Source organism: Porites lutea, chromosome 4, assembly GCF_958299795.1.
Source record: "Porites lutea chromosome 4, jaPorLute2.1, whole genome shotgun sequence".
Taxonomy (NCBI): domain Eukaryota; kingdom Metazoa; phylum Cnidaria; class Anthozoa; order Scleractinia; family Poritidae; genus Porites; species Porites lutea.
Window position 1 is genome coordinate 27985857 of NC_133204.1, and position 12038 is coordinate 27997894.

A 12038-nucleotide genomic window follows, 5' to 3' on the forward strand; every position below is an offset into this window, starting at 1 on the left:
GTGACTTTAGGTGTCTAAGACTTTGCGAAGGATTCTGGCTGTACCCAGTAATTGAGCACGCTCTCTGTAATGATTCTGAAAGACAGGTGACACCAATCTCTGCTAAACACTTGTCTATGCCTTTCGAGACAGTTTCTATTGTAGTTATTATTGGGCCAGTTATGACTAGCACCATAGTCACTCTGCGCAATTTCAAGATCCGTTTCAACTCCCGCTTAGTTAAGGCCGGTCTTATTATTATTATGTCGCAGTATGAAACTTTGGAATGCTGTCCACATTATGAGTAGTATAGGGCGCATAGCTTAACCTACACCACTTGAGAAGCTATACTTAGAAGCGAAAAAAGGTCGATACGAAACCTAATACGATCCTAAAATACATAGTGATATGAATCTCTCTACTTAAAAGCCAATTTAGAATATTAAATATTAAATTCTGATACTCTGTAAAACCTTCGTTATCTCTACTAAAAGCTTACTTATAATAATATAAAACTCTAATGTTCTAAAAAATCTAAGTAAAAACGTCAGCAAGCTTGTGTTTCTAGATTTCTAGGGAAAAAACAAAACCCAAAAACTGAAGTCCTTAGAGCCCTAACTAAGTATTTATCTTAAATGTTCTGGCAATGTTTAAAGTGTTTGAGATGACCGACTTCTGCATCCGCTCAAGTACGCTCCGTGCTCTCGCTCCAAGTAGCTTCCTCACCGACTTCTCTAGGTGTTTAGAGTAACCACCCAGTAAGTCAATTATTACGTTGTACTGTTCAACCCTGTAACAATTGTATCTCTGCTTCAGCTCCCACATTATGGGTCCATACTTGAGTGTCTTTTCCTCATCTTTCTTAGCTCTACTCTCAATCCAGGGGCAGCTCATTTCAATTGTGCAGACTTCTTTCCTCTCGTGGCTGACAAGTCGCGCGTCGATCCGATTTGCTCTAACTTCGTTGTGCTCTGCATAGATGGGAATATCCCAAAACGCCTCAGTCGTGGTGTTCTGGTAAGCTGGTTTTGGCATCACCGGTGAGTACCATGGTGGAACCTCTTCTATTAACCCATGCTCTCGCAGGAGCTCAAAAAACAGAATCTTCAAAGCTGCATTATGCCTGTATAGGTACTTGGTTTGTGCCAGGGAGGAACATCCAGCCAATACATGTGCAACGCTCTCAGCTACCTTCCCACATAACCTGCATAAAACTTCGCCGTCGGTGGAGGTTTGCGTCTTCTCCTTTGTGTAGAGCTTCGTAGGTAACAACTGCTCATACAATTCATACATGCCCGCGATGGTATATGTAGGGCATGTAGCCCAACCTTTTAACCATGCAAAGCAGCTGGTTATGCTTAGGCTCTCATCTTCCCATCTGATACGGAATAACTTTCCTTGCCACTTTTTGTCTTTAGCGATCTCCAAGAACTGCTTCTCTTGACATTGCTTCAACAGATTCCCAGCTCCTGCTGCAGCTACCACCTTTCCTTCTGTTGTAACACACACGGGATTTAGGGTATCAAGCTGAAGTGTGATGTTGAGTTCTTCAGCTTACTTAGCTGCTTCCTTTACGAGCGACTGGTGGCCTGATGCCATGGCGTGTTCTTCAAATTCTCTAACTGCTTCCACAGTCTGGTCCGGGTTCTGATACAATTTCAGTAGCGATTTGATTTTAGTTATCTTGTACTCGTGTTCGACTGATCGCAGGCCTCTACCCCCGTTCTCCCGCGGTAGGTATAACAAAGAAGTCAGGCTAGCTGGGTGCTTGCTATCGTTCACAACTATGATCTTCCGAGCTGCTCTGTCCACTTCTCTTAACTCTGATAGAGGCCAATGCTGTGTCCACATTAAGTACGGCAGGACCGGAAGTGCATACTGATTAGTTGCCTGCACACGGTTACAATCAGAGAGGGGGCTGGACCATTTAATAGATATCCTGCGTAGATACTCTTTAGCCGCACAAGCTAAGGCCAGCCGTTCATCCTGTCGAACGTTCTCTAGCACCCCCAGGAATTTGTAGTGTTTTCCTTCCCCAAGAGCCGTGATGGTAGTTGTCTCGTCCATCCTCATACCAGACTCGTCTAGCACTTGGGCTCCCCTCTTCACGTGTACCACTGAGCACTTTTTCTGATTCCAGTGGAGGCCGAAGTCCTGCATCGCTCCTCTAGTCTCTTTCAGCACTCGGTTCAGCTTGCTCTCGGAGGCAGCAAAAACCTTGAGGTCGTCGATATACAGGAGATCGGTGACTTTGACTCCCATAGGCTTGGATAACCGGTATCCCTCTGTCATTATTATTATTATTATTATTATTATTATTATTATTCATTACTATTATTATTATTTATGGCCGGATAAGCTAGGCCATTAGCTAGTCAACGCTACAAATTAGATCAATACATAATGCGTGAGGGCACTAAGACATTGTTTGTTTTCCATGCAGACGAAATCCGTAGGGAAGACGGAAGTACCTCCACGACCTCAGCAACAATTTCGCCTCTAAATGGTAAGAATAGGTTAAAGCCAATGAGATATTTAGTACCACTGTGAGTGAATTTTTGTCTATTTGCAACGTCATCACAACTTCTGCGGTACCGAGAAAACGTTATCCCAGTGCGAGTTCGTAATATACGGGAATTGGGATGGAAATTGCCGTCAGATTCAAATTAAAGTTAGCAAAAACTGTGAGCAGTTACTCAGAAATTTTTGCATTTGCCAAAGAATTATTACTTGTGCAGTCAAACATTGTCACAGTAATGATTCAGTAGTGCTGTTTGCGTAGTTCATTCTTCACTCTAGGCTTTAATTTCCTCGGTCCATATAGAAAAAGTACTTGTAGAGCTGAAGTTTAGAAAGATCTACGTCCTCAAGGCGATCGCGAGTTTTAGTAAAATCTTTCTGCAAATTACTGACGTAAATTCCGTTCCAACTATAAGCTAGCCCAATCGATTTTGAGGCGCAAATTTCCCTCGCAGTATAAGCCTAGCCGATTTTGAAACACAAATTTCCCTCCGTATGGAAGGCCCTCCGAATATAAGACCCTCCAAAAATAAGCCTCTCAAAAGGGCCTTTGAAAAATATATGTCCCGGGGCTTATTTTACGGAATTTTAAGGTATGTCAAACTCAATTGATTCAAACGTCGATTGGGGATTAGGTTCGGTACATGAAAAGATCGAAGTTTGAACTGGGCTTAACGAACTCGGCACAATTGCCTGCTCCCCTGTTCGCTTGATTAGTCCAATGGATAGAGCGTTGCGTCCGGTCATCGTAAAGCAGTGGCGGATCCAAAGGGGGGGCCGGGGGGCCGCCCCTTATATTTAGACCAAACTGAGCCCCCTTCCCCCCCCCCCCCCCCTTTCCCTTATCTCAAGGTGTGGATCTGGCACTGCAAAGATCAGGGTTCATTTCCCGGTCAGGCCTGACTTTGTCAACCACTTACTACAGGTTGTTTATTTAATTTAACCGTGAGGATCTTTTTATTTTCATATCTTTATCCGCAGTTCAAAATCAGGTATGAGTCATTTCATATCTTTCCATTTAAAAAAAAAGAAGGTGGGTTAGGTGAATTTACAAGAGTCGAAATGGTGCCATTATGGTACCTATTGTAGGTCACAAGCAAATAAACATGCATGCATAACCTCCGTTGAGATGAAAAAGTATTGAAGTCGTTCTTAGTTCTATTTTCTGTCTTGAACAGATTCGAACGAAGCTGGTGGTCAGAAAAGAGAGAGGCCTGCAGAGAAGAAAAGTTGGATTGATAGTTTAAGATACCCCTGGCTCTTGATTGGACTTTTGGCAACTGTGATTATCACTGTTATCACCGTTCCTGCTTGGTTTTGCTGGAAGCTTAAAAAAACTCGGGCCTCATCGCCACCTGCTATTGCTTTGCTTAGACCACGATACGACGCCCGGAATGAGTACGTCGTTGTTCCAGATTTCAAATGAAATCAATTAATTATGAAGATTCATATGCGTTCATCTGGACAACGATTTTTGAGACATTGTGCCTCCCGCAATATATTAGTCGAAAGTTCGAACACATGGAGTAGCCGTACGTACTTTCGTTAGAAGATTCTAGGACACGCCTTTGTCGTAATATCTAAATCGTAAGGAGGTCTTTGAAAACACAACATCCCAAAATCTTTTTGGGCAATACTTGCTGCTTCGAACAGTTATTTTTACAGAAATAGTTGTTGCGCCCCTGATATTAGTTGGGTAAACGCAATTTTAACGATGCTCAGCTGTAGTTACTGCACCTCTTTTTTCATTGACTACTGTCCTCACTAAACACTGTAAATAAAAAAGATCGTTTTTAGCCCTAAAAATGATTGAGGTTGTTTCGTTGAGTGAAAAACAGAACCATTTTTGGAGTTGGCTCCCTTAATAAGGGCCAACGCAGTCCAATTACTTAAGATTGATTTTAGAAATGAGCCCTGGCGTCGACCGGAATTGACATTTGATGGGGCTTTTTTGGTGAACTGTGCTCAAATTTAAATGGCTCCAGAAGAGACTAAATAGACTGAAGCGTGCAGGGTTATTAAACTGGCTTTTAGTTTTGGCGACTGTACCACAGGGTACCCAGACTCACAACAGCCCACTAGACAGAAGCCAAACGATAAGTCCATTTGTATGGGAATTTATCGTAAAATTGATAAAAAGGTTAAAATGCACATACCGTAAAAAGCCATTAACTTGCTAAAATAGCGTTTATAGCTAAGAGCAGGAAACAGTAAGAAAACAACACAGGAACAATTCTTTATAAGGTATGTATACTTTAGTAGCTGTTTATGTACATTATTTTAACCGTTCTATTGATCTTAACTAAATTTCCAAACAAATCCTTATAATTTGGCTTCCAGTAGCCTCTTGTGAGTGTGGACGCCCTGTGCTGAAACAGATCTTTTTAATTTTTCAGCGTATTATTTAGCAAGACTGGCTTGAAACACACCAATCACCCTTATTACACTGTACTAAGATAAAGTATGAAAATACACCTTTTGATTTGAAAGTAAATCTTTATATAATTAGACCTGGTACCCTTTATAAAAATGACCCTTATTTCTCTCTCTTGATGCTTGATTTCTCTTTATAATTATCTCAAAACTTAATTTGAAATTTTCAGGCGAAAAGTCCATACGCACAGTAATTTTCAAGGAGTTATAATATCTATTCTAGTGGGGCTGATTTAACTCCTTACAGTGGACTCCAAAAAGGAGTTTAAAGAACACTTTCTCAGGAGTAAAAGTGCCCCCAGATATTGAGGAGTTAAAATAAACCCAAAAAAGGAGTTATCCTGTACCTAAAAGTTTTACTCCACTTTCAGAGTTAAATTAATTCCAAAAAGAGTAAAAACAACCCCTGTAAGGAGTAAAAATAACCCCATTTCGGAGTTATTTTAACTCCAGACTGGGAGTAAAAATAACTCTTTTGACCCCAAATTCGGAGTTAAATTAGGAGTTAAAGTAACCCCCAAAAGGGGGTTATCCTGTACCTAAAATGTTTACTCCATTTTTGGAGTTATAATAACTCTCTAAAAATTACGGTGCATTTAACCATTTATTTAATGAATGAGGCTGAGTATCTCATGAAGAATTATCTCCATTAATTGTTCATATGATACGAAAGCCAAATTCATTGTTTTATTATTCTTTCAAAATAATTCCTAGTTTAAAAACATAGCTAAAACATGCTTAGCTCCATAAATGTTAAGTTCATCTTCGATATTGCACGTTTAGGGCTGGTCAGCTCCGCAAATATTCTCCAAATAGCAGATGTCGTTCTTCGAATTGTCTTCTTGCTGTTTTTGCCATGTTTTTAGCTATTATTTCGCCTAGTTCTTATTCTTGAAACGACTGAAATGTCTGCCTTTTTTTTTTCACAATTAAAACAACTCAACATCGTGCCCAGGTCTTCTCGGTTAAAGATGCATTAACCTGCAAGGAGGCTGCTCGTTTGACGTCATCGGTTCATTAATCGCAAAATTCTTCCAAATTTGGTCATCAGTAGCTGGGTATAGTGAATTATGCGTGTGCTTTTAGCCAATCAGAATCGGGGAAATATTTTGAATGAATAATAATGACTCTTATATAGAGTCTTTAAACCTCTCTAGAATGGCCACCTCTCTGCAGCGGCCACTTTCTTCTGTTTCCAAGGTGGCCGTTGTTGAGAGGTTCAACTGTAAACAAAGTTAAGAACTCCCAAGGCACCGTGTCACCCATTTGCAAGGTAATCAAAGACAGTTTTGGATATGGAAACTTTGCTGTGGATTCCGGATTTCATGAACTGAACTCTAGACTCCTTGTAAGGGGAACTTAGATTCCTAAGACCAGGATTCCAGATTCCGGATTACCTTACAGGCCTTACATAGGGCAAAATCGTTAGCGTGCGAGCAAGCTCTCCGGGGCGCTCTGGCGGCAGGGTGGGTAAAGGAAGGAGAGCTTGCAACTATGTCTCTGGAATGTGAATTCACCCCGTCCAATTCACCCGTAGCTCAACGTCGACTTAGATGTCAGATTTCCGCCAATCAGCACGAAGCGGAAACGAGCGCAAATGTAAACAAACATTGAAAAACACGTGCCAAGGGTAAGAAAGAACAAAAAAACATGATTGGACTCAATTATGAAATAAGATAAATGAATAATGAAATAATTTTCAAAAGGTGTTGACAAGCAAGCAAGACACCTGTCAATAACCATTTCTTTTTTTATAGCTTTGGATCTTATTATAGTGTCTTCGAGAGATTTTCGTTTTCGCTGCCGCGATGTTTATTTCTACTTTATTACCTATCATTTCTTCTTGATCTGTTTTTCGGGTTAATAAAATTAGCTAGGTCCACGGACGTTCCAAAGCAGGGGCCTTAGACCCAGGGTCCATGTTTTGTCCTTCCTCCAGCACCCCTTGCTGGATAAGGCAATCATACGCTACTCTAATGTAAAAGACACTGTTTTTACGTAACCTTGGCAGAATTTGGGCACGGTACCCGGTGTTTTCGAGTACAAGATCAAGATCTTAGCGTCTGTCACAATCTTGGGTGTAACTACCACTTTTCGAGGGGCCCAGCCCAAAACCGTGAACAAAACGAAAACCGGGGGAATCCCATTCATTAAGATAACGTCACATGCTATTTTTGGGTGGTTTAACCGGTTCGACGGGTTTAATATCCATTTTGACATAGTAATTAAGCCGTGTGCGCCTCTTCGTTATTTGGCATCGCTGTCGTCTGTCACTTAAAATCACACACCGTAACGTAATTATGAAAATCCTATTCCCTGTCCCCTTTCTCCAATGAAAAAATGGAGATGGTCCTGTTCCGGGTCACTACAAATTTTGCATATTGATAAGAGCGAAGGTAAAGTAGATATTTATTTAAACAAACAGTTTACTTACCCCTCTCTTTTCTTCTTATGCCTTCACAATTCAGTTTTTTCGCCCCTCTTCTTCTCTTTTTTCTTTTTTCCGCCAAAATCATAGTATTCTCTCAACAAAACAAACACCACCAAATTTCTATTGTTCTCTCCTCCTCCCCCCCTTCTCCTCCTCCTACTTGTCCTCCTCCTCCCTCCTCCTTCCTGCCTCCATCTTCTCCTCCTCTTCCCTTTTTTTGAAGGAGCGTGATAGGCGGATGCCTACAGGCTAGAGAAGGACCCGCTACAGTGGTAAACCAGCTGGAGAGAAGTAGAAGAATCGCATTACTTGAAGAAATATAAATAGTAAATACTGGATTCCTTTTTAAAGGTGTTTCACTCTCATTCAACACAGCAGCACAGACCATTCAAATTGCAGAAATCCACTTCGATTCCCAGAACCCTATGTCAAATAGTCCTTTTCAGCTTAGAGCGGTTTTCACTTGACTGTCGAATTGGGATTGGTTTTGGCTTTGGTTTTGGTTTTACTACGTCCTTTGGTTGGCTAGTGTATTTACTTTGGTTTTGGTTTTACGACAGTCAAGTGAAAACCGCTCTATTTGTCTTGTTTGTTCTATCAGATCACGTGATCGTGCCCCGGAGAATTTTTTCAAACTTCGTCCTATCCATGCGCATATTTGAACATAATTTATGGAAATACATAAAGCAAATTCCCTAGAGAACATCACGTGGTCTGAATTGGGAAAACAAAACACACATATAACTGCTCGCAGAGATGGCTATTTAACTTTATTATATAGGTTTTTCATACGCAAATGAGTTCTGGCCAATTAGAGGAGCGAAAGATGTTTTTTCAGGTGTAAGAAAAATGTTACGTCCAATCACAAGTCAAGAGTGACATTCGTGCCAAAATTCAGGCCTTATATATAGGCGCTTGCAGATTGCAGCGCTTTCGCTTTGCGAGAGCTTCGCAGACATTCAACAAGAAAAAGTTTTCTCGAAGAGTATTTCTCGTAAAAAAAAACTGAAAAACATCCCGGAAATTGGAGTGGAATAGTTTCCTGTATTTCTCTGTCGATGAAGAGATATGCAGAGAGCCAGCTAAGTAACAGCCGAAAGGGGAAAAACAGAACGAGACTTAAGCTTAAGTTGTGCTCTTTATCGGAGGTACTTTGCCTCATAATGTAATACTATCTACAAACGTTTTTCCTAATAAGCTCATACTACGATTTCGTTTTCATTTCGCGGTGTGTTGCGGGAAATTTTAGCATTTTGGAAAGATTTGAAATAAAAAGGCCGCCAAAATAATGATTGTCTCAGTATGTGGCGCTTTTTTTACGATTTTTAAACTAGGAATGTGCCTGAATCGGTCTTTAAAAATTAAAGTTTTTATTATTAATGTTTTTTTATTTTAATTTTGATTAATGTTTTTGTGTTTCCAGGACTCCTTTAGACAGGGGAGGGGGTAGGGGGTAGGGGGGGGGGGTGATTGTACACATGCTGGGTCACTCTGAAGACATTAAGGATATACGAATGGATGAAAAATGAAAAATAAAATATGTATATGTATAAGATATTGGAAAAAAATCCCTCATTATTTCATTGTTTACAAGTCATACTCAAGCCACGTCAGTTGTAGCCCCGTTTATTCTATTAATTAATTGACTATTTTAAAAATAAATCATTAAGTCTTTGGCAATATCAGATTTATTTCTTATCCCTTACATACATGTAGTTAAAGGGCAACTCTCGCGTAGGACAACATTTTTCAGAAAAACCTTGCAAATGTTTTTCTCATTGTAATACCATCAAGAAATATATCTTCAGCGATCTATTTGGCTCAGAAATCGAGATTCAAAGTGTTAAATTTGCCGCTTGCTCGAACTTCCGCCATTAACGCTTCGATTTTGCCTATCACGTGACGTGACGTCACAGGTGTGGAACAACAGATGATCTTGAATATGGCTGACTGTAGTTCTTCAAGTGATAGCGCTACCTCTTTGTCCGATTATTCGGTTCTAGAAAAACTTTTAGAATGCGAAGTATAGGGAAGCCCTTCACGGAAATTCAACCCCGGCGTTTTGAGCCGCCTGGAAGATTGTCCGAAGCTGATGACGTTCGTGCGTCGCCAGAAAACATCGAGCCTACCACTCGCCCGCTGCGATCTCGATAGTGAAGAATGGTGAGTGCCTAGATGGTTTTGAACAATTCTTGTGTACAGTGCGATCCGTAAATCGCTTGATTTCATCAATGCTATGAATGCTTCAAATTGTAAAAGGAAAAGGACTAATTAAACACGCATTTTTATTGTATACTGAGCGTTTATAATTTTAGATCATTGTTTTCATGTGTACAAGTAGTCGAAAGCGTACCTTCCCCTTCTAACGACTACTGGAAATCAAATGATAATCTGGGCAAGTTGTCTCAGTGTAGTTTTTTTTAAATTTCCGCTTTAATCCTGGTTTTACAAAAAGCAGTGATTTATATCGGAAGCAATAACTACGCTCTCGTAATTCGTTGACTGCAACGCAAATAAATTTCCATATCTTTGCCCCTTGACAGCCGCTCATGCTCGACTCGTGGAGTGCTTGCACTTTAAAATTTGTCTCTTTTGTTGTTATACAGATTGTTATACATAATAACTGAAAGGCGCTGTACAGTTGTTTTCCTACAAGTCGTTCACTTACTTTTACTGTGTCTTGCTCTGTTAATGAATTTGGTTCAGAAGTTGTTATTCTAGCTTCTGTGTATCCGGATGTTATTATTAAGACAATTTAAAGTTGGGATGAGATACACCTCCATACCCATGTGAACTAACTGCTTGCATAAAACGTTTCTGCTCCCCAGTATATAATTTTCGAGGTTGGGACATGTCGTATTCACTGAAGTTTTTGTCTGGAGCACAACAATGGTTATGTTAACTACAATAATATTGCGTTCGATGAGATATAACTGCAGGAACTTCTATTATAATACACCCAGTATTGAAAACGTGTACATATTTGAAACTATTTTGTGGTTATGGGCAGGAGATAGTATGATGAAGCCATAAACGTTAAAGAGTGAATAAGCTCAAAATTGAAATAATATTCTCTGTCTTGACTTATGGCAGTTTGATAATTTTCTGGGTGCAGAATGAAAAGGTCAATATTCAACACTTGTTCTGTTGCCCTCCATTATAAACCGACATTCAATATTCATGACTAAAGAAAATAATTACTATGTGATGGGGGGAAAATATCTGCTTCCAAGAGGTGGCTGTTGTAAAACGTAAATATTTGGAGGCAGTTGAAGTTAAAAATATGGAGAAGCCTCCTAGAGGAGCATAGTGGAACACCCAGGATTCCAGGCAGTTTGTCTGAATTACTGGGTGTTACGAGCTGCATGGCAATACAAGCAGCAGCATGGTGGCATATGAAGAATCAGATCATAAAAAAAGGAGGCACATTGCCTGCAGGCAATTGGTAAGGTGATACAGGGGCTCTCTTGGCAGGGACACAGGAGGTACATTACCGTCCTTGATTCCTGTGCAGATAAGTGCATACGACCTCATTTCCAGGAACCTGAAAGGTTGGAGGATGAGATGGAGTTCACAGGATTCCATTGTGCTGGGCCGAGTTGTTCAAAGCTGGGTTAAGATAACCCAGGGTTAGTGCAAGATTTGAATTAAGATTTGAAAGCTTAAAAAGCAATTCAGTTTTACTTCTTTTTGTCCACAAGTTGATGATTGGAAGCTCTAAAAATAAGAGAGAAAATTATCCGAGAAAATGCTTTTGAACACAAGAAAAAGAAACCAGGGTTAAATTTAACTCCGGGTTAAACGCTAACCAGCCTTCGAACAACTGGGCCCAGATGAATAAATATACCATGTATTGCAAATAACCCTACTGTATATAAAATATGATGCAATTTTCTCACTCACCACTGCAAGACTGGGCTAGAGCAACTTTGTTGCCATTAAAATGATTGCTACCCAGCAAACAATGTCAACAATAATTGTTGGAACTAAAAAATATATAGGACTACATGGTCTTTTAAAGTCCAATGGTGTCAGTGTGTGGGAAATACATAATTCTTCTCGACTATTTGCTCACAGTTTTTGAATAATAATGGCGGATTAGTGTTTGACTAATAACATGTCACCCTTTTTTTTCCAGCAGGTGTGATTGTTAACTGGGAAATAATGTACAAGTTGAAACTTTATATCTTAATAATAAAATGGTATTTTATTGTTCATTGCTGTATATCTTTAGGTTATAATGGGAAATCCTCATTTTTTAAATTAGAATTCACAAATGGATTGTTTCCATCTTGCATATTTTAATTGATAAGGCAATAATAATATACAAAACCGGTCACAGTTAAAGTGGACCATACAGTGCATGATCATCTAAGTCACTAATTGCAGTAGTGACCTAGCTTAGCCTAAACTACAAAGAATCAAAACATTGCAGGGCATTGTAGTCCTTCTTTAGCTTTCTTTAGTTGACTAGGCTGGAAAGATTTTATCTGCTAACGAAAGAACCCATTGCCTTATCTCTGTTGGGCCCCTCTAGGATGCAGCAAGTAGTGCAGGGGCATTCAGTTGCAGGTTCAACATGTAGTTTTTTAAAGCCCTTGAATTTTCTTAATAGCCAGCAAAGACTTTCAGTAATGGTTCTTGAGCCATAACCTTCAATAAAAAGGTTCGTACC

At 39.9% G+C, this 12038-nt stretch overlaps 2 protein-coding genes across 2 annotated transcripts in view; one reads left to right on the plus strand and one right to left on the minus strand.

Moving 5' to 3' along the window:
- The window catches only part of LOC140934491 (hemicentin-1-like), an 89108-nt gene that overhangs the window by 51442 nt on the left and 25628 nt on the right, over window positions 1-12038 (plus strand). The gene's annotated exons all lie outside the window — the stretch shown is intronic.
- Window positions 591-1594, minus strand: LOC140935243 (uncharacterized). Its single transcript, XM_073384785.1, has one exon. It carries the CDS (start codon window positions 1270-1272, stop codon window positions 598-600), a length of 675 nt encoding a protein of 224 aa, XP_073240886.1. The 5' UTR covers window positions 1273-1594; the 3' UTR covers window positions 591-597.